Genomic DNA, 23132 nt, shown 5'->3' on the forward strand with positions numbered 1-23132 from the left:
AAGGCGCACGAAACGGTTTCGTTCCACCTCTGCAGGACACAGACTTCTGAGATGCTCTGGGAGGTGCTGTACCTGAGCACAAATACTCATCCTCTTCTGTTTTCTTTAGCCTGCCAGTGTAACGGGCACAGTAAGTGCGTAAATGAAAGCATCTGTGAAAAGTGTGAAAATCTCACAACTGGCAAACACTGTGAAACTTGCATCTCGGGCTACTACGGTGATCCTACCAATGGGGGAACGTGTCAGCGTAAGTGATGCCTTAAATCTTCCTGCACTGAACTCTTTGCTGTTTTTCGCTCTTTACTCATTCCTCTGCTATCTTAACTGAAATTATACCCCGATAATACATTTTTTTTCTTTCCTGCAAGCAAGGCACGATCCTTGTTTCTTCAAATCTAAGATATGGAAAGTGCTTGATGAAATTCTTTCACTTTCATTGCACAGATAAAGATGATTTTTTACCCTCCTTTGTAAACTTTAAACGTCCACGGTGAAAAATGCATGCGTTGTAGTGTTTGACGATCCTGATTTGAAAAGAAACAGTGTTAATCCCAATGTATTGAACAAATTTCTGCTTCTCTAAAGTTCACCTTCTATCACATCTGGTCAATGTGTTGTGCGTTTATTGTTGTAACTGTCTGCTTCATAAAGGGCTTGCCATATTTCACTGAGGAGCTGGCTGGATTTCAGCTGAGGATTAGGTGATCCCTGTTAAAATTGCATTTTAAGTTTGTGAAGTGCTTTGGGACTCTTTGGCACGAGGAATGGTTTCCAGTTGTGCAAGATCCAGTTAACAAACTGGGGAAAAATACCTTTCTCAGAGGACTAGTACATGTAATACTGAGAAATGAACATGTAAGATTTGAAGTTTTGGCCTTGAACCTCACAACGTTATTCTGAATTGCTGCAAATTTTGTAGCGTAGCATGGGGAGACCGCTTGTTAACCAGAATCCAGCTGTGGTAGGCGATATGCAGGTATAAGGGCAGGTGCTTCTTGCTCCGAAGAGCTTTGATGGAATGCATTTCGGTGGAGTGATATCCTTAGAGTGATGGAAGAGGTAGAACAGAAATAACGTCGTTTGGTGTCAGAGTAGTATTGGTACTTCCATGAAATGGGTGGTTTGTAGGCACCCCGGAAGAAATAAGGTGATTAATGAGGGGATATGGAAGGAGCAACTCAAAGCCTTCAAACTGTGGAGACAGTCCAGTAGAAAACACCTGGAAATTCATTTAGTGTCTGTACTGGAAGTAGCACTGACCTTCTGGATGAAGATGAGAGTCAATAGCTGGAGCACAAATGTCCTATTCCCTAAAGCAGGAGCAGGCAGGCGATATCTGAGGCTATGAAGAACCACCTCCCAGCGGACAGATTCAAGGAAGGGGATGAAAAGGTCAGAGACAGGGTCAAGGCTGCCCTGCTTAGGGAAGAGGGTGTTGCAGTAGCGGGGATGTGAGGTTATGACAGGCAGCGCAGCGGCACGGGTGCAAAGGAGAAGGTGCATCTGTGACACTTGATTTCAGAACATGATCTGTGAGATTATATACAGCTGATATTCTTAAACTCATTTCATGTGAAGATAATTGGAAGTGCAGGGATGAATAAATTGAGACTGAGTTGGCCTGAGAAAATATATAATTCTACTCCAGGCCTTCAGGTTTAATCATTGGATCCCAACGTGCCTTTTGATATTTGTTGCTTTTCTATGCATGTGGAAATTGAGTAAGTTACTTCGGACTCTTTCACATGAGGATTGTCCAAAAATAGTTTGTTGTTGAGATAATGAATGATAGACTCAAATCATCCAGATGCCTGAAAAAGAAATTAGAAAATGTGTTGAGAGACTGTGGAACAGCATTCATTTGTTATCTGATGAAACTAGTAGCTCATGTCAAAAGTGCTTTGCCCTCAAGTGCTTTGGGCCCGCGTTTTTAATTTGCTGTGATTTAACGCTGTTTACTGTGAAGGCGAAAGAATGAGGGAAGCAGGAAGCTGAGCAGGAAGACTAAGGTGGGTTGGAAGAGGGAAAGCGAGAGGAAATCATCCTATCTGATGCAGCCAGGTGACTGCTGGCCATTAGTCATTTTTGCTCGGTGAGGCTTCCAGGGGGGAATTCTTCAGATGAGGATCAGCTGATGGGCAACAGAGCCAGCTCCCACTTTTTCCCTCCTCTGAGCCTCCCTTCTTTCCCGTTAATGATGTGCAGATTCCACTCTTTTTGTGCATTTATGTGCAATGTTGTGAGCTGCTCTGTTTTTAGAGCCTGCAGTCACATCCGCTGGAGGTGGGCGTTGGTACAACTCCACCCTGATGCACAAGCATCCATGTAATTGCACGCTTAGTGCGTAGTGTGAGTCCTGGTAGTTTGATGTGCAGATTTGCAGTGTTACCTCAGTGGCCCCAGCAGCATGAGGACCATAAATATCCTCAAAATGGCAAATTTTGAGGACCTTGAGGTGCTGGAGCGTGTCCAGAGAAGGGCAGTGGGGCTGGGGCAGGGTCTGGAGCACAAGTGTGCTGGGGGGCGGCTGAGGGGGCTGGGGGGGTTTAGCCTGGAGAAGAGGAGGCTGGGGGGAGCCCTTCTCGCTCTCTGCAGCTGCCTGAGAGGGGCTGGAGTGAGGGGGGGGTCGGTCTCTGCTCCCAAGTCACCAGTGACAGGACGAGAGGGAACGGCCTCAAGCTGCGTCAGGGGAGGTTTAGGTTGGAGATGAGGGAAAATGCCTTCCCTGCCAGAGGGGTCAGGCCCTGGCACAGGCTGCCCAGAGAGGTGGGGGCGTCACCGTCCCTGGGGGGGTTCAAACACCGTGCAGACGTGGCACTTGGGGACATGGTTTAGGAGGCCTGGGGGTGTTGGGTTGATGGTTGGCCTTGATCCCAGAGGTCTTTTCCAACCTTAATGGTTCTATGAAATATTCAGTGCTGGAAAAAGTGTTAGTGTTTGGTATTCCCCATTCTGCTGAGCCATCAGGAGCTTGGACGACGCAGTTGGGATAGCAGTTGCCTTTCAAACAGGTAAGGCTATGCAGAGCTGGAAGTGGTAATGATGGGCTTCAGAAGCCAGGGAAGAATAAAGATTGGATGGAATAAGATGCCTTTTCCTGCTGCTCTGTGCCACCAAGGCAGGTGAGCGTTGCTCTATCCCTTGTGATGAAAAATTTTTAATGAACTGCAGGTATTTCTCTGAAAGAATTGTTTGCTTATCATCAAGGCATGGGTATTTGCAGACCCAGGCAGATAATAACTAAATGGTAGGTAAATCGTTCCTCAGCGGTTGATTTTAGGAGTGTCCAATGTAGAGAAGTGTTAATCGGAAAGGGCAGGAAATGCAGCACGTCAGGTGTAAAAATAGCTGCGAGGTGCTTTCTCTGCATTCAGGAATTTTTGAATTTTCTGGTTAAAGTTTCACATGAAAATATGCTAGCGGTAGATAAGAAAGTTATTTGCAAAAGAACGGGAGGCACTATTATGCCTGAAATCAGATTGCTGATGTGCCAGCGCTTCTGAATGCCTCCGTGGAGCACTTGCTGGTGGCCCAGGATGAGCTGCTGGTGCTGTGGTCCTGCCTGCTCCCTGCTCCCAGGGCTGCACGGGGGCTTTGGGGGACAGCTGAAGCGCTTGGCATGGGAAAATGGTGTTGGGCAGGCAGGCGATGCAGTCAGCGTTGGGATGCTGGGCCATCACAAATGCAGGAAGAGGAGCAGCCATCCCCGTGACGGTACCTGAATGAGGCTGTGACCCATGGTTTGTGGAAGGTGGAAGGAGAATCGCTGTAAGGTGTTTCACTGTCAGACTGTTGCCACGCTTCACAGTTGTCGTGGTTTAACCCCAGCCTGCAGCCAAGCCCCACGCAGCCGCTCGCTCACTCCCCCCGGTGGGATGGAGAAGAGAATCGGAAGGGTAAAAGTGAGAAAACACATGGGCTGAGATTAAGACAGTCTAAGAGGTAAAGCAAAAGCCGCGCACACAAGCAAAGCAAACCAAGGAATCCATTCCCTCCTTCCCACGGGCAGGCAGGAGCTCAGCCATCCCCAGGACAGCCGGGCTCCATCACGCCTAACGGTGACTTGGGAAGGGAAACGCCATCGCTCCCAACCTCCCCCCTTCTCCTTCCCCCAGCTCTATGTGCTGAGCATGACCCATGCGGTGTGGGACGTCCCTGGGGTCAGCTGGGGTCACTGTCCCGGCCGTGTCCCCTCCCAACCCCTTGTGCCCCCCCAGCCCCTCGCTGGTGGGGTGGGGTGAGAGGCAGGAAAGGCCTTGGCTCTGTGCAAGCCCTGCTCGGCAGGAACGGAAACATCCCTGGGTTGTCAACACTGTTTTCAGCACAAATCCAAACCACAGCCCCGTACCTGCTACTGTGGACAAAATTAACTCTACCCCAGCCACAACCAACACAACGGTCAAAAAGCTATTTCCAGTAATCTTGGCTTTGTGCTCTAGCATCAGACTCTGGAGGGAAGTTTTCATTTTTAGACTCTAGCGAGGATGTCTAGTACATTTTGTCAATAGTTTCTTTCCAAACTTCATAGTTGTTTGAAAAGCCACGTGAAAATTTCTCTTTGTGCATACTCCAGTCCTTTGGTGAATAATCTCCTGTTATGGGGCTCATTGGAAAATGGATAAATAAATAGACTCTGTCATTTTGAATAGAGATATTTGAGTTTTCAGTCTTCTTGATAAGCATGCCGCTAAAGAGTAAGGTGAGGAAGCATTAATGTTAGCGCTCAAGGTACTGTGATCTGCATCTAAACAACATGAAATTGAAATTTCTCCTAATTTTTATGTATGTTAGTGTTGAATATTGATCGAAATTCCCTTTGCTTACCTTTTGCAAAGCATAAGGAAGGCAGTACAAGGCATTCTCTATAGTATTAAGGATTTTATTTTTAAAGTGCCACTAATGAGAAGTGTGTTTGCTTCACAGAATACAATTATTTTGTCAAATCTTCAGTCTACTTGTTCCCACAATAGGCCTTTATGTTTCTTCATATTTGGTTCCGTGTTGCTGCTAGGAAACCACTCATCCACATCAGAGAAGCACAATTAAGTGTCCCTGATACAATACAGCTTCCATTACATGCCAGTATAAAGAAGATATCAAAAGGGTTCATAAAATAAGGTCCAAGGTTGGCAAGGATATTCGGGATGGGGACTTCTTGCCTCAGAATCTGCTGGTACATAGAGCAGCACATGGCTTCTTAACGGGGAGGCACCAGCCTTTAAAACATGTTATTTCCAGCAAGCTCAGGGACCACAAGTGAGGGATCTTCTCTGTGTGTACTTTTTCCCTTCTTTTATTATAACTCCCCCATGCGCAGGTCCAGATGAATGCACCTTCGTTGGTAGAACAGCTTCTAAAAGGCACTTACCTTCCGGGAAAAGTTGTTATATCCATTCTTCTATTTGTAGTGAACGTTATGTCAAAGACAACCGTTTGTGTTGGGTTTGTTGTTGTTCGTTGTTTTAGTTTTGGGTTTTTTTTTTTTTTGCATGTACCTCCCCTACTTCTCTCGGAATAAAGGTCTCAAAGTGTGTCAACTTGAGCATTCTTAGTTTGAACCAGGAGCAAATCTCCCATACGTCCCCGCTGTCTTACCTTGGTTTGCACCTGGAGCAGGCTCGGGGTGCATGAGCTGGTCTATTTTGGACATGCCACAAACCCGATGTAGCCTGGGGATGTGCTGGTTTGCTTCAGCCACAACTCAGGGGCATTCAGCTCGTGAGCCCAGGCTACGGCCGTTCTAAAATACATTGGGGCACGCGCCCCAGGCCGCTTACGGCGCCGGCATCGTATCCTTAGCGCCAGGCGCGTTACAGTGCAGATATGCTGACGCTGCTGATAATGACGTTATTTTTCAAAAGCCTCTTTATTTCTAGAAAAAGCCCTAAAAGCACCATGAGCTTTAATTGCCACAACCATCTTCTCTCAAGAGTTTTGAGTTTGAACCCTTTTAGCAAGCCCAAGCCTATTCCAAATATTGTCCTTTTCTTACCAGTTACGATATCCCTAGTGCTAGCTAACAAAAAGAGAGGCAGTTAAATAATTTTTTGAGGCTAAAAAGCACAGTCTGATGATGATTTCGTACAAAACATCAGTCCTGGAGCCCGCACTCACTCCGTTTTGACGCACGGTTCTATTTTTGGCTGCCTTCTGTATCACCAAGAAACCAAAGAGTACCAAATGGGTTTTCATATGCGCTCTAATTGTTGATGTATCTCAGTTTGGCAACTAAAGGACTTAATTGCGATCAAATCTGTTTCTCTTGCCTCATTCAACATTGCGTTTCCCCCCCCCCCCCCCCTCTGCTCAACAGCTTGCAAGTGCAATGGCCACGCGTCTGTCTGCAACACAAATACAGGGAAATGTTTCTGCACCACCAAGGGAATAAAAGGAGACGAGTGTCAACTGTGAGTTTGTTTCACTTTGTTATGTGGGATCAGAAGGTTGCGCACACAGCGACGTGGAACCCTGGCATTTTTTAATGATTGTATTTATGATGTCTCCGCTCATCTCTTCCTGCTGACAGTCGACTAACTTCATTGGCGGTGCAGCCAGCCGTGCTCCCCCTGCGGGGAGAACACGCACAGAATGATTTCCTGAAGTTTTCCATTTTTAAGAACATCTCAGCTGCCAATGTCATGCAGAAGGGATGGGGTGAAACAATAACGCCCTACCCTGCAAGCTATACGTACCGCTTTGCTTTATCCCACAACAGTTTCTTTTTAATTGGTAGATTTTTAGTCTCTGCGCACTCTGGTGCTGTTCTGGGGGAGTGTAAATATATCTGAAATAGGACTTAGGCATCCAAGCGATTTAATGGAGCGGTTTCAGAGCAACAAATTTGCTGGAGGTTTCTCTGTAACGTAACAAATGCTTTTAGTGTAATGTTAGTGGAAATAATTTCATTCCACATAATTTCATTGCCAGGTTTATTTTGAAAGTGTTGCTCACGTGAGTAGACGTTTACAGGACTAGATCCTGGAATAGCCATAAATGTAAATGGAAGCTTAAGCTTTTTGGCTGTAGTAATCCCGTTGCATGTATTGTGAAGAGCTAATAAATATATTCCAAATGGATGCAAAGGTTAATAACCACAATTTTATATTTCATTTTCACTGCTTACTAGTTTGACTTGCAGGGATTGTGAAATTTCTTCAGCAGTCTAATATAGCTCAGGCATGCATCTTTCATTTTTAATTGTGCTCCGTTATCAGCACAGGTGGTGGTTTCTGATTTTTAGTAGCTGGGAATAAATAGAACTGAAAAAAAATCCAATTATTAAGAAATATGTATTCTTTTTAGGTGTGAAGTCGAAAACAGATATCAGGGAAATCCACTTAAAGGAACTTGTTACTGTGAGTATTCTTGGGAATATGTTTGGAGATAAAAAATGTGTTTGAAGTTTAAAATATGGTATTTAAAACTAGTTGCCTCAGCGTCTGTTTAAAATACAGGGGATTAAGGGAAGGACTGAAAAATAGTTTTAAACAACTTCAGTTTTCACAAAAATATTGTTTGAAGGGAATGAAAATACTCGTCTTGATAAGGTCTGTGCGATGGTTGGATCTTTCCGGACAAACCTTTGAATGTTTTTCGTGTGACTTTGAAATAATACCTGGTCTTCTGGGGAATACTCTGACCTATATACCCAATAAGTCACACCCAAAGCATGTCTTTCGAATTTTTGTAAGTGCAAAATAACTATTTTTTAAAACTGTTCCACGGTAGAATGGGTAGTTTCAAACTGCCACGTTTTCTCTGAAATGAACAGTTGGATTCCCGTGCAATTCGAGAAGATACTTTGCCAAGATTCAGGTTACTTAATGGAAACTCTCCAGCTTCTGTTTACAAATATTAGCCGTCGGCACACTGGCAGGCATGGGTGGACGCAATCTTAAATTACATAAAGATGCAAGATTTTTGTGCAACACAGAAATTTTCAACATGTTGTATTTAGCAAATTTGAATTCTGCTTGTGTCGCCAAGCAAGGGCACTGATGGCTTCTCACGACGGTCTCTTTGCAAGGATGACCTAATTCATTGCTGCCGATGGCAGGGGTGCTAAAGCGGGCAAAAAGGGGAAAAAGAGCTTTACAACTCTTACAGGAACAACCTTGTGCTATAGAGATTCGGTCTCCCTTGGTTTTCTTCCTTGAAAATTTCTTAGTGCTTGGTAGGAGTTGTGGGTAGACGTCAGAAGGTTGTCTAGGTTGTGTCTGTCCAACAAGGGGTCTCCAGGAGGCAAGATGAGAAAATAACACCTGGTGTATAGCTTTGTATTTATCGTTGCGTGGAATATCTCTGCACGGCTTCAGGGGTATGTACAAGTCATAATACCGCGTTTTAATGAAAGGATACTGAGACCGGCGGTGTGTCCCCAAAACTGGCTGTGCACTCTTGGTTATCAGAGAGGTGAGACCCCAAACCTAGGCAGGCATGAGCACAGGCAGGCACGCAGGTATGCTAAAACCTGGTCCTGGCATGCCTGGACATGATGTGACCCAGGGCAGGATGGCAGCTGGGTCCATTAACAAGTAGTTATTCCGTAGAAATGCTCTCTGTACAGCCCACCGATGTACAGAAACTTGTCATGCACGGAACGTAGTCCCCTCCCAAGTGGCGATTATGCAGTCTATTTTATTTTGCTAGTATTCCCTTAGCACCTGGAGGTGTTGCAGTATGGAAAAAGTAAATGTCTTGGTGTATTTTTTACAAGGTACAGGTATGAAGAGCTGTTTAGATTAAGGCTGGAGGGTATTGCCTGGAAAATGTAAGCAGAACCTTTTTCCCCTGTAGCCTCATCTTGAAAAGAGTTTTTTGTTCTTTTTTTGTGGGATCATACATAAGTTGGAGTCATTACTAACAGCGTGGTGACTCCTGGGCGTGCTCTCGGTGCAAGAAACACTTCCGCGACGTCATGCCTTGTTTTGCAGATGTTTGTTTTACTCCAAGGCACGGGGTAACTTTCTCCATCGTTCCCTACAGATACTCTTCTCATTGACTATCAGTTCACCTTCAGCCTTTCTCAAGAGGATGATCGCTATTACACAGCAATCAACTTTGTAGCAACACCCGAAGAGGTAAATTTTCTACCTTCCCTTTAAACTTCACCCTTTGGGTATCTGTTTATCATCTCTTGGCTGTGGAGGCGATGAATTGCTACAGTTCTGCGAGTCTCCATGTGTAGTCAATCGTAACATGGCACGTATCTCCAGCTCCACAATGCAGCCAGAGCTCTTCACAGAATCCCAGCATCCCAGAGCGGCGGGGGCTGGAAGGGACCTCTGGAGCTCACCCCGTCCCACCCCCTGCTGGAGCAGGCACCCCCAGAGCAGGGGCACAGGGCCGCGTCCAGGCGGGGGGTGAATGTCTCCAGGGAAGGGACCCCACAGCCTCTCTGGGCAGCCTGTGCCCCTGCTCTGGCACCCGCACAGGGAAGGGGTTTGTCCTCATGTTCAGGGGGAACTTCCCGTGTTCCAGCTTGTGCCCGTGGCCCCTTGGCCTGGCGTTGGACACCGCTGAGAAGAGCCCGGCCCATCCTCCTGACACCCGCCCTTCAGATATTTATAGGCATTGATGAGATCCCCCCTCAGCCTTCTCTTCTCCAGGCTGAACAGACCCAGGTCTCTCAGCCTTTCCTCACAAGGGAGATGCTCCAGCCCCTGAGCATCTTCGAGCTTAGCTTGGCCATGCAGTTTCAAATCTTCATGGTGAGGTTTCGTAAGGAACCACAGTTGATTCTTTAAAGTTGTTTGAACAACTGCTGAGTAACTCGAGTTTTCCTGTTGTTCACCCAATACGCCGTGTCTCTTCTTCCTGTTTTATTCTATGCGTGTGACATGTTTTGTTCTTTATCATGCTTTCCTTGGGAAGGAGAATACTGCTTTCAGAAATTGTAAATAGTTCTTTGCTGGGTGTATTTGCTTCAAGTACATAACAAATTCCAGGATTATTTTCTTTTTCAGTGAACATTTGCTGGAAACAGTACAGTGAAATTGTTATCCTAAAAATGGGTTTTCTTTTTTTCTTTTTTCCACCCCAAGCAAAACAGAGACCTGGACATGTTTATCAATGCATCAAAAAACTTCAACCTCAACATTACTTGGTCCACAAGTTTTGCAGGTAAAATGAACATGGTCTAAGTTCCTTGGTAGCTTGTTTCAATTACCAGTTTTCAACAAACACAAATTTAATTGGGGAAACTTTTTTTTTAACCAATAAACTTGTTCTCTAATGGGTTTAAATGTTAGGCCCGGGGGGCAAAAGTAATATATTAAAAAGCACTGCTTTTCTATCTTAATAGTGTATTTTGGAAACATCGAAGGTGCAAATTTGATTTTTAGTAATGCGGTGTTTTGGTGTACAGTGATTTTGATGACGCAGTGCTGCTTAAAATAGTAACATTCAGATGAGTAGTTAATTTTGTAACATTAAAATTCAGGATGCTTTGCCCTTTATAGTTGCCACTTAAAATGTGCATTGAAACATCTTTTCTCGCTGCTTTTTAACATTTGAAAACAGCTGGCACCCAGGCTGGGGAGGAAATTCCAGTCGTTTCGAGAACCAATATAAAAGAATACAAGGACAGTTTCTCCAATGAGAAATTTGATTTCCGCAACAATCCAAACATCACTTTCTTCGTTTACGTCAGCAATTTCACCTGGCCAATAAAAATACAGGTAGGAGCTGTTAACGTGTGTGTATAATTATTTAAAAGTACTTTTTTGTTCCTCTCAAGCAACGCGGCGGTTCGCTGTGCTTTGCGTTGTCCAAGCTGAACCAGCTCTCGGTATAATCCTGCAGCAGACAAAGGGTTTGATGTTCCCGATTAAGGGCACAAAGGTGCGTCGCCTTCTGGTGTGGCCTCAGCCCAGTGGATCTCAAAATGCGCTGTGAAATAAAGCGGGATGTTTGCTCATTAACAGGGCCATGTTCTAACGAGGTCTCTGACTTTAAACGTGTAGTTATTGATGTTGAAGAAAACAAAGACTCATATAGCCATAAACCAAGCCGGGAAGGAGAAAACGGGAAATATTTATAGTGTCTCTTTTTAACGTCTTGTTCTCAAATGGCACAGCTCGAGGGCCACCCCCTTGCTCCTTGTGCTGCCCAAGACTGGTGGTACCCACAGAATAAGATGAAGATAAGGGTAAGAACCCTTAACTCAGTGCAGTCAGTTAACAGGCGCGTTGCCTCAGGCGTCAGACTGGCTGCGATAAGGCTAGTGCTGAAGAAGCGGTGGCTGAGGCTTGGTGGATCAAGAAAACACTCATAGATCACAGAGCCTCTGCAGTCACAGAGACTCTGCAACTGCTGTGGCAGCTAATAATTCAGAGAAGCCTTGGCCACCTTCTTGCTCTGGGCTAAGTCAGGTATCAACCTGCAGTGTACTCAGAAATAGGCGCCCTTTGAAGGATGAAAGGACTTCCAGGTCTGGAAGGGAGATATCGAATCAACCTTGTATATTCGAATTCTGCCTTTTTAAAGAAGGTTGGTCAAATGTGGGAAGCCGAATTCTTCCATCTTCACCTTTATTCGAACAATTGTTGTGTGAGAGCTGACACCTTCACATTAATTTACTTGCTATTTCAGACACATCAGTTACACAAACTCACTGTAGGGGTCACTTCCAACGAAGATAATGCACATGATGATATTGCGCAAGGAAATGAGGTGCACGTGGAAAAGTGGTCCTTAAACTGTAGTGATATTTGTCAAGGTATTTCATGAACTTTTTAAGAAGCATTAGGGATACTTGTGAAATGTCTGCAGCACCTTCTGGTGGCTTTTAAGTACTCGGGAAACTTTGTCTTGTTGGTTGCAGGGTTTGATAGGCTGACTATGGACTGCATTTTGGTCCTTTTGAATATCACATACAATATCGGTAATCATTTTCCTGCCTGCAGAGTTTTTGCTTTACAAATTGCTGAAGTCTTAGTTCATTGTCAAATCCTAATTTTCAGATGTGGAGGAATTTGCAAGAGCTGCAAGGTAAAACCTCTATGTCCTTGGCCCGTCAGTCTCACTTCTGTGCCTAGCAAAATTATGGAGAAGATTAGTCTGGGAGTTATTGAAAAACACCTGAAAGACCACGCAGTCATTGGTCCCAGCCAGCATGGGCTCACGAGGGAAAAGTGCTGCTTATCAAACTTAATTTCCTTCTGTGACAAGGTCGCCCACCCGGCTGACCAAGGGAAGCCAGTCAATGGGATCTTCTTGGATTTCAGTAAAGCTTTCGGTACTGCCTCTCACAGGCTCCTCCTGGACAAAACGCCCAGCACAAGCTGGATAAACACGTAATGCAGGGGGTGGGCGATGGGCTGATGGGTCGGGCTCAGAGGGTCATAGGAAATGGGGTCACATCGGGCTGGCGGCCGGTCACTAGCGGGGTTCTGCAGGGATCCATCCCGGGGCCGGCGCTCTTTAATCTCTCCATGTCCAGCTCAGGACATTCTATGATTCTGTGATACTCAAGCAGCAAGTACTAAGCCTCATTGTTTTCATTCAGTAGAGAAAGTAATGTCCTGTGTCAAAGGTGGGCACCTGGTAATGATTTATTTTAATATTCAAGCTTCTCTTTTATCAAATTGGTGATCACAGGAGTCAGAAACACAGATTAGGTTGGCTGATAGTTTATTTTCCATAACCAGTGCTGGACTGTACCTTACCCTGATTTATTTATTTGCCATTTCTTGATGCAGAGCTGTGTGTGATGACTTTGTAGATGTTTAAGAACACTGCTGTCTCCTGTCCCTTCAGCTCTCCTGTGTTTACTCCAGTCTCCAGCCTACCTGTACTTACAGTGAATTTCTGCTAGCTTTTCCTATGCCAGTGTTGTCACTGAGCTTAAATGTCCCCTCTGTCCTCTTTGGCAGCTGGATCTCCCGCTTTCCCGGGATGAATTTAGACAAGTTATATCCTCTCTCAGCCTTTAGTGTTTTGTTTGTTGGCTTAAGCAAGACAAACCCTCATCATCTTGTCTTGTGGAACAGGTTATTCAGGTTCAGTTGCCTGATTTGTTTTTCCTCTGCGCTCGCTTCTATTAATCTCACTTGTACAGTTTTGATCAGCCGTGTATAAGGTCATGGAGCTCAGGTCTCACCATTGCTTTGTCAAGCAGTATCTCGAGGTTCTTTATGGACCTTTCTAGGTACTTTTATGGCAGTATTTTGCATTGTTCATTCTCATGGCTGCAGCGATTAATAGTCCTTACTCATTTTAATATACCCTGTTCTTTCACATCCTTGTTTTCCAACTGATGAGCTCCCAGTCTTGATAGCAAACATTCTTCTCAGTCCCTAATAGCATCGTAAAAAGTTATCTCGCTGCTGTTACTGGGCAATACTGCCAGTCCTGAAGATCATGTAGTTTTCTTCTGTGTTGTTCTGTGTACCATATTTTTACTGAAGATCCCCTTCAGCTTTGCCAGCAGATTGTGCAATTAGGACACTTTTCTTTTTGGGTCTGCGTCACTAATGAAGCTATCAGTCAAAGTCTGCCCAAATGCCATCCTTGGACTAACTTCTGCCCCCCTTAACCGCTATGATTCTTGAAATAATCTTCACCATCTTTCTCTAGCCCAGGAATTCCCAATGTATAGCAAGCCATGATGAAATTTGGATTAGCTCAGCTGTACTTCCTACGTCCATCTAATTAATTATTTTTACAGGCAGGAAATAGCGGGCTGGCCCAGCACAGCTTACTGCTGTCAGCTCTATTGCTTGTTGAATTCAGGCTTTTGTTTACTACTGCAGTTTATTCAGAACTTGTCCTGAAACTTTGCATATTATCGAGGTCTTGGGAGCGTGAATATTTAGATTCTCCCTCCTCCTCCGAATACAAGTTTTGAATTTTCCATAGTGCCGTGCACGGCTGGTAGATCGCTTTAACAGCCCTGCCATCAGAGGCGCTACTTGATGTGCTGTTCCCTGTGGGATACATGCTCTCTGCCTTCACTGACTTTGAACCCATCGGAACATTTGAGTTTTTTTCTCCACCATGGTTGTGTATCTTTTTATAACCTCGTTCCCATTAGGCGCTTTGCCTGGCACCTCTGTTGAGCGTCCTTGTCCTTAATGAAAACTCTAATTTACTTTTAGAGATATAGCTGATTGGTTTTAATCTCTTGCCTATCCTTACAGCGTACCCTCTTCCCTTTCCCTTTATGCTCTCCTTTACTTGTACGGCTGAAACTTCTCTTGCTGTTTTGTTGATCACTCGCTGAGGTCTAGCACAGCTTGACATTTGGCAGTTCTTATTTTATCTCTGTACTACTTGATGGCTTCTTACTAATGAATCCTTTCCTCTCCATAACAGGTAGACTCTTTAATTGTTCCTAACATCCTTTTTGAGGTTAGTTCTGAGGATACAGCTTTCAAATAGTTTTGCATCTTTGACCTGAGAGAAATACTCAGATGGCTGCTTTCCCATTCCTTATCTCCTTAGTCCACTTGACTTTACTGTCGTATTTAATTTCTTATAGTTAAAAAGAGTGAACTTTGATTCTTTTACAACACTTACCTCGTTTTATCCTTAATTTAATATGAATTTGCTTGTGTGCATTCAATCCAAGGTAATTTTATATCACCAGCTCTTCTTAATGTCCTTGTTACTTGCCAAAACAAAGTCTAAAATAGCATCAGCTTTTACTGGTTGAGAGACCCTTTTGTGAAGAAGTCTGGCAGCGATATCACATCCAGGAATATGTGGTTCTTACAATTTCTATTAGCCTGCCCTTCAGTTCGTAGCTGAGAAACATTTTTTCCCCCAAATTGATGTTTTTCTGTCATCTTTCTCTGAGTGCCTATTGGTGCTGAGCGTCTCAGTCCTTTCTCATGTTTGCAATAGAAGTTCTTCGTTACTTTGCTGTGGCTTTGTCGTCCTTCTCCAGGAAACCCACCTGTGCCTCCATCCACTGGAGATCTCACCGTAGCACAACATAGTATCCCTCCCTCTTTTCTTGCAGCAGTGCAGCAGTGTTGCTTGTGTGTGTGAGATAAAGCCAGTTTTCTTCTGCATCCTGTAACGACTGTTGGAAACGCAAGTCTCTGTTTTACATTCCTAAATTTGACAAACAGCACTGAATCCCAGAACATCACAGAATCCCAGACGGGTTGAGGTTGGAAGGGACCTTCTGAAGGTCAAAGGGTCCAACCTTCTGCTCAAACAGGGCCACCTAGAGCAAGTAGCCCAGGACCGTGTCCAAGCAGCTTTTGAATATCTCCAAGGATGGAGACTCCACAATCACTCTGGGCAATCTGCCAGTGCTCGGTCACCCTCGCAGTCAAAAAGTGTTTCGTGATGTTGAGACAGACCCTCCTGTGTTTCACTTTGTGCCCATTGGCTCTGGTCCTGGCACTGGGCACCACTGGAAAGAGCCTGGCTGTTGTCTGCACCCTCTCTTCAGGTATTTATAGATATTGATGAGATCCCCACCCTGAGCCTTCTCCAGGCTGAGCAGTCCCAGCTCTCTCAGCCTTTCTTCACAGAAGAGGTACTCCAGGCCCTTCATCATCTTTGTAGCTTTTTGTTGGACCGTGTCTCTCTTGTATTGGGGAGTCCAGAACTGGACCCAGTACCCCAGGTGTGGCCTTGCCAGTGCTGAGTAGTGGGGAAAGATCACCTCCCTTGACTGGCTGGCAGTGCTTTGTCTAATGCAGCCGTTGCAGGGTAAGCAAATACCATGGGAGTTCTTTGCGGCAAGGGCCCATTGCTGCCTCATGCTCAATTTGATGTCCACCAGGTCCTTTTTGCCAGGGTCCTTTCCACCTTGATATCTACCAGGTCCTTCTCGTCAAGGTCCCTTGATGACCCCCAGGTCCTTTTCTGCCAAGATGTTTTCCAGCTGGGTGACACCCAGCGTATATTGGTGCCTGGGCTTGCTCCCCTCCAGGGGCAGGACTTCGCACTTCCCCGTGTTGAACTTCATGAGGCCCATTTCTCCAGCCTGTCAAGGTCCCTCTGGATGGCAGCATGACCCGCCGGTGTATCAGCCACTCCTCCCAGTTTGGTGTCGCCTGCGAACCTGATGAGGGTACGCTCTGCTGCGCAATCCACATCATTAATGAAGGCGTTAAATAGGATCAGACCCAATATTAACCCCTGGGGTACGCTGCTAGTTACTGGCCTCTAACTAGGCTTCATGCTGCTGGTCACCACCCTGTGGACCCAACCATTTGGCCAGTTTTCAATCCACCTCTCTATCTCCTCATCTTAGCCAGTATCTGCTAGGTCTGCGCTGGTGAGGGCTATCATTTCTCCTTCACAAAGAGCCTGTACCCATATAGATCTGCTTTTAGCTTTCCTTTCAGTCTGTTCTCCATCTGGTGTAACTGTGCTGTCAAATCTGATGCCACGTGAAAGCTTTCCCGCACTGGATGCTAAGACACCATACACTTCTCACACCACCCAGGGGTACTGCTTTGCTCTAATTTCTTTTCCCTCCTCACCATCCTGATGTTTTTTTTTCAGAGCAGTGGATGAGTAGGAGATGGTATTATGAAACATAATGGTTCCATAGAGGAAAAACTGGAGAAAAGTCAGTAAAAAAGTACAATTTGTCTCCAGGACTCGCTGTGTCCTTTCAGGTCTTGTGCAGTCTTCCATGGTGGGTCGAGCTGCCCTCAGTTGCCTTTAACTGGCATCTGTGTTCCTACCTGTCCTTGCTGTACCTCTTTCCTATTTGCTTTCCCTATTTTTCCCTTCTTTGTAAAGTCTTGGCTCTCTGTAGAGGTTTATCTTCAATAACAAGATAACTCAAGGTATGGATTTTTGGGACAAAGTCTTCCTATCAGTCGATCCTTGACTGGGATTCACTACAACATTTAAAATAGAGCCATGGGGTGGGTGACTTCTCGCTTCTTACCCTCTCGGCTGTCCTGGCTGCCCCGTCAGCACTCATCCCACGCTCCTTTCTTCTCAGAAATAGTTTTTACTCAGGCCTTTCCCGTACTCCCTCTCTTATTTCTTCTTCTAAGAGGTCAGCCCTTATTTCACTCCATAAAAGTTCCGATGCAGTTGGGTTTAGCCCTTCAGTGCAAGCTGGCTCGTTAATTAAAACTACATGGTGCAGCGTGGCCGGGATGCAAACTGGTTTTCTTAATCTCAGAGACTGCCTCCTACAGTTCTGCTCATTGCAGTTACGCGGTTCGACTCCGTGCAGCTGGAGAACATGCTTCAATTTCCCTTTGGAAATTAGAGTGGTTTTAATAGAAGAAGTATGGTGCAGTCAGTGAAACCCTGCTCCGCCGGACTGCTGGAAAATATTCTCTCCTTGTGTGTGTGCGCGTCACCTGGCTGCTTACGCCTGTGTTTGGACCGTTCCTGTGCAGTGCAGCGTGTCCAGCTGGTATTTGGGGGTTTTTTTTTTGTTTGTTTGAATATCATCATAAACAGTAATTGTATGTACACTCTTCTGACTTATTTTCAATTTAGATAGGGTAGATGTATCTAAACCGAAGCGTTTATGTATATACAAAGCGTTGCAACAGAGGACTTCAGAAACGTACAGTCTTTACTGCAGAGCAATTAATGTAAAATCCACGTTATTTTTTTTTAAATATTAGAAACTCTATTCTGAAGTTCTTGATCGAAATATCTCTCTCTCCCCCTCCTCTTGCCTGTTAACTTCTGGACTTGGAGAGTATAAATGCTCTTTTGTGTTAGAGATAGCTGTGTCCCTGCCAATGCTGAATTCTGGCTTTTTTTCTTGCCTTCTTGCTCCGCCTCTCTTCAAAACCACTTCAGTTCGGGGTTGTTTTTTTTTTTTTTTTAAGTATATTGGTTTAGGATGTCTTTCCCTGCCTGCTTTAATGACTTGAAATGATTATTTTGTAAAAGACCTAAAGCTGCAAAATGCAGAAAGCCTTCAAAACACAGCTATCTGCTTCCTAATACCTCCTCTCCGAGGGGTTTCCGAGTATGAAAGCTGCGTTGGGGAGTTCACTTAAAACCTTAGCTTGCCCAGCTGTCTTGAAAACCCAGGTAAGGTCGTGTCGAAAACGGCTGGCTGTTTCCATTCTCTCTGCTTCGCAGCTCCTCTCTGCTCTCTGGCATGGCCACGGTGACTTTATAAGCGTTGTGCAAGCCCCAGCTGTTCACCTTTCTCTCTTTTGCTTGGAAACCACTGTCCTAAATGGTCCGTGTCTTCCACCGAACGGAGAGAGCGCCCTTCCGAAAAGGGCCTGGGTGGGTGTTGTTGGGGTCGCTGTTTTTCTGCAGTCATGGAAACGTAAGACGATCTTTCCCCCCCCTTTATTTTTTCTGTTTTCTTAATCTTTGTTGTAAGTTTGCTTTGTTATTCATTCAAAATATATCTCGGATCAGAAAAGAGCTCTAGGATACAAACGCTCAGCTATACAATATTGCAATAAGAAGCAAGGAGGTTCAGGGCAGGAACTTTCAGAGGAGTTCGTTTCATGGGTTTCCATCCAGACAAAAGTCAGCTCGCTCAGAGGTGAAACTTCAGTTCTGGAGCTGACAGGTACTTAGTGGTGAGAATTTGGAACTTTTTTGATACTTGTGTATCAACGAGATACACAGCAGTATCCGTCAGCAGGTTTTAACAGTGTTTAAACTGGCGTGTATTTACCTAGAGCAGATTTGAGTGAGTGAGTCCCCCTCCTGAATGCCCAGGGGGTGAAAATTAGAGTTGCTGATACAGCTGACTTCACCCCTTTTTAATGGCTGTAAGCTTTCTGCTCTGCTTACAGCCTGCTGCTGATGGTGTTTTCTACCTCTCACCAAATATAAACTTGTGTTCTTACCTTGTTTCATGCCCAAACTATTGTTTTCATTAACATTCTGTCCCATTTGATTTTAGGTGGGTTTCTCCCAGATTCAGAGCCCCCACTACGAAGCCTTTTGAAGTGATCTCTGCTTTCTGAGTATATGTAAGACGCCTAGGAGCTGATTAAGGAAGAAACACAGTTTGTAATTGAATCATTAACTGGCAATTGCCTCCTCTCTTTCCCTCGCGTTGGTTGAAGTATTTTAATTTGAATGCGCTTAAGCGTTAATTATAAGCCAAATGCTTCAAGGAACAAAAAGACGCAAACGGATTTCGCAGCCTCTTGCATACAAAAGGCACCCCATACCCTTCGCAAAATCTCGCTAGCTATTCACTATGTATTGTTTGCTCGGCAATTCATCGTCATGTTGGGCTTCAAAAGAGTGCCACCGTGACTACGCAGCATCAGCGCACGTGCCGCCCGCGAGCGCTTGCCGGAGCGCTGCGGCAGCGTTAGGCAGTTTACGTGGTTTCAGGGCTGGCAGTGTTTGATAGCTGGTGGGAAATTTTCAAGTCGCTTCCATTGCTGCCTTCCACTCCGATTTCATAAAGGCTGGAGTGGAAAACCAGCTAAAATTACTGTCTACGTTTTTTAGTTTCTCAAACTTCTGCATGGGCTGTTGAAGGCTTTTTCTGGGTTCCTCCAGCTGATTTATTTCAGGACTGTGGGTCTTCATAGTCTCTTCTAAAGCTTGATTCCTTCCTACACAGCAAGTTAATGCGCTGTGGATAGCTTAATTCGGTCACATAATGCGTTGTCACAATTATTCTAGATATTTCAAAAGATGCTGTTTACCGTGGTAGGAAAATATTTGCGAAGCCACCCAAACCGGTGGATTGATGTCTAGTTCCTCTGCTGAAATCGCGAATGGTGAACGGAAAGGTGGAAACAATTCATCTCCTTTAAACTGATGGCGGCTTTCCGAGGAGCCGCCAACAGTTCAAGCGCTGAAACTGTAACAAATGGGAGACCTGAAAATTGAGGACAGCCTCAAACGTGCCCCGATTAAATCGGCCTTTTTGTTCACAGCGCTTTCTCGCGGTGACGGACCGGGTGCCTGTCGCTAATCCGTGTATGTACGCTCACCCACGCCTGGGTTACGCAGCCTGCCTGCTGCTCTGTGTACGGAAACTACAGCGTGTGCTGTCCCAGGGCATGAAACGTAAACTCTTCCGTGCAAACCTCTTGGGTGAGGCCCTCTGGAACGAACCACCTTCCTTTGGGACCCTCCCGTCACTGCCTTCTGTCGCTTTTGTTGACTTCCCGCTGGCGCAGACGTCGCCAGGGCGACCGAGTCCAAGTTTTGAAGCAAAACGCACATTTTAGTGTCCCATTTGAGAGTTGCACTGCTGCGATTGAATGCAATTTCAAAGAGACGTGGGAGTACGATTCCGCTCTGAATAAAGCTTTCAGAAATGACACTTTCTTGGATTCGAGTGCTTTGTATATTAGACCTGTGACTGCTAATTTTGATACGTTTTTATGACCTTTTCTTCTTTCCTTAGTTGTTAGTCGAAGGGAACAGCCTAAGCTCCGTTTATTCCCGTGCATCAGAAGATGTCTGTTTTGCTTCTCATTGCAACTGAAGGGTTTGCTCTAGGATTGTATTATTTTCACTAATGGCCTCCTTTGACCTGTAAAACAGTTCCCACTGGTTTACAATGATACGCTGAAAACGTATGTAGGAATGTGAGAGAGCGGATTCTCGTCACATCTCTTTGGCTTTGCAGAGCTGGCAACAACGGTGTAAATGTGTCTCTTTCTTAAGCCGGTAGATGTTTCCTGTGTTAGTGTGTAGGCAAAGTTCACGTAGAGCCATATGCTGCTGGAGGCAGTTGGATTTCAGAGTAGGGATGAATTATAAACTAGACTGAGAATCGTCTAGGGAATGGCGCTCTGGCTGATCAAAGCAGGCTCATTTTCTCTTGTGCTGAATGTGGCTATTTAAGTGGGAAATAGTAGCCAACATTTTATAAAGTGCCAGGAATTACATTCCTAAGAAGTCTTCACTATCCTCAGACAAAGCTCTTAGGCCGATCTTTATCATCATTATTTTAATGTTTCAGGGTTCTTGTGTCCAGCAGCATGGAAATAGTGAAATCTTCCCCAAGTTCTCATTTTTCAAAGGAAATCTCCTTCATTAAAGCAGTTTTGGATTAAATTTCTTCTTCTGATACTCCTTCCCCATCCTGTGATTTTTATTGGCAATGTTACCCATAAAACAGGTGGTCTCCATTAGCATGAATCTTAATACCATTTTCAATTAAGCTTTAATTTTACTTGCCGTTCGGAGGCATTTGTTTTCTTGCAGAGCTGAGTGATGGATGGCACCTCACTGCGGCCAAGGAAGCTTTGGGGTACCCGTAGCTCCTGCCAGGTGAGGAAGGCGGTTCTGCTCGGCTTAGGGACGGAGCTGGAGGAACGTCACATCCCACACTTCCACCTTCCTTTTGTTTTAGGCTTTCCACTTCTTTAAGGTGACATGAATATTACCAGCAGTGGTGCTCTCTAGGGTTACCTCTTTGAGGTTTGCAGCCTAACTAAAAGCCTTTGATAATGCACGTAATGAGATTGAGCGAAGAAACCGTACCGCAGTTAAAAAGCGGGGTCTGTAACTGACTCTAATACCCTGATCTGTCTCTGGAGGAGACGTTAGGCATTTGATACAGGGCGCATAATCCCTGAGGGCTGGACGTGGCCTGTGGAGGCTTCCAGCCTTTCTCTAAATTAATGTTGTTCTGTAATCAAAAGCCACAGGCTAATCGAATGAAAGCTCTCAGTAAGGGTAAAGGGAAAGAAAAAATGTCTTTGTTGTTGGCTAAAGAGAACAAAATACATACAGATAGATAGCGATTGCTTTGATAAAATAATTATGTAGCCTTGAAACCGTACTGAGGATGGTGATCTTGACAGCTTTCCTGCCAGGCCCTCAGTGCGCCTCATGTGCCTTTAATTAGACGTAGATGTAGGTGCGGAGATATAATCATCCTTAGCTCTCTGGGACTGTTCAGTTCCAAAAAATGCTCTTTTTCTTCTGCTTGGGAAAGCACTGGAATGCCAGAGTTGTTTGCTAATGATGTCCCTTGCCTTTATTTAGATATAACTGCAGGTGCTTTTGAGCCCCTTTCACTGCATCTCCCTTGCTGTGGTAAAAGGCTCACTTTAAACCGAACAATGAAAGGTAAATCAATTTGTTAATCTGATGGAATTTGCTGTTGAATGTAATTACTTTTGGAGACATGCAATTACATGCTGATTTTTCAGAACAGGCAAACTGACATCTTCTGCTGGGGACGGAAAGATTTAAAACAGAACAGTTAAATGATACTTTAAAACATGAAACAGCTGCTTCCTTTATATCTGCTCCTGCCTTCTTGTATTTGGCCTAAACCGATGACATTTTTCTCCTTTTAGAAGTTGTTCCTTTTCATATTAAGTAGTATTTTTGTTAACAGCTTCTTAAATCCTTACAAACTGGGGTTTCTCTCAAAGGCGGTTAACCCTTGCTAGGATGTATTGCAAGTTCAGCACCTTTTTACTGAAGGTGGTGGCTTCAGCAACCTTGAAAATTGCTCACGCTAAATAGTCCCCAAATGCTGTGTTGTTGCATGGGATTTTTATCCTTTTACCCAACCATTGAAACCTTGGGGGTTTATATCTACAACTTGAGCTACACTTGGGATGAACCACAGTAACTCAGGTGTCTGCTGCTAGCTAGGTACTCGTATCTGAACTCACAGGTTTAGGTTGGAGATGAGGGAAAATGCCTTCCCTGCCAGAGGGGTCAGGCCCTGGCACAGGCTGCCCAGAGAGGTGGGGGAGTCACCATCCCTGGGGGGGTTCAAACACCGTGCAGACGTGGCACTTGGGGACATGGTTTAGGAGGCCTGGGGGTGCTGGGTTGGCGGTTGGACTTGATCCCAGAGGTCTTTTCCAACCTTAATGGTTCTATGATTTTTGTTGTTCAATCAGTCCATTACTGAGCCATTCTCAACGGTGGAAGGCTGGGCTAGATGGATATTTGTTCTAACTCAGAAAGGCTCATTTTACAGTGTTAATTTGCCGCTAAATAGATATTATCATTCTGAACTATCTTTGTTTGTGAGGTTTATTGTGACATCTTCACGTAGCATTGGAAGTCTGCTCGTGTGGCTGTTGCAAAACTTTAGCTGGATAAATAAGAAAAGTTATAGGAGAACGGAGAGACATAGACTGAGATTCAGATTTGATAATACCAGGAGGATTTCTTAGGATTAGGGGGTTTTTGGATATATGAGAGTAAGATATGTATGGATTGTCTTACTTTGAAGGGAACCGGTCTTTTCTGTTCCTTTTAAGATGCAG

The 23132-nt window shown here is 44.9% G+C and overlaps 1 protein-coding gene across 2 annotated transcripts in view; it reads left to right on the forward strand.

Moving 5' to 3' along the window:
• The window catches only part of ATRN (attractin), a 161267-nt gene that overhangs the window by 78075 nt on the left and 60060 nt on the right, over positions 1–23132 (forward strand). The window contains exons 19-25 of one of the 2 annotated variants that reach the window (XM_075092238.1): positions 110–247; positions 6314–6407; positions 7303–7355; positions 8986–9080; positions 10044–10122; positions 10522–10679; positions 18821–20208. In XM_075092238.1, the coding sequence (XP_074948339.1) occupies positions 110–247; positions 6314–6407; positions 7303–7355; positions 8986–9080; positions 10044–10122; positions 10522–10679; positions 18821–18865 (662 nt within the window). In that variant the 3' untranslated portion in view covers positions 18866–20208. Of the gene's footprint in view, positions 1–109; positions 248–6313; positions 6408–7302; positions 7356–8985; positions 9081–10043; positions 10123–10521; positions 10680–18820; positions 20209–23132 lie in introns of those variants that run through there. The other variant, XM_075092237.1, reaches the window with a different exon arrangement.

The sequence above is a fragment of the Phalacrocorax aristotelis genome, chromosome 4 (genome assembly GCF_949628215.1).
Source record: "Phalacrocorax aristotelis chromosome 4, bGulAri2.1, whole genome shotgun sequence".
Taxonomy (NCBI): Eukaryota; Metazoa; Chordata; class Aves; order Suliformes; family Phalacrocoracidae; genus Phalacrocorax; species Phalacrocorax aristotelis.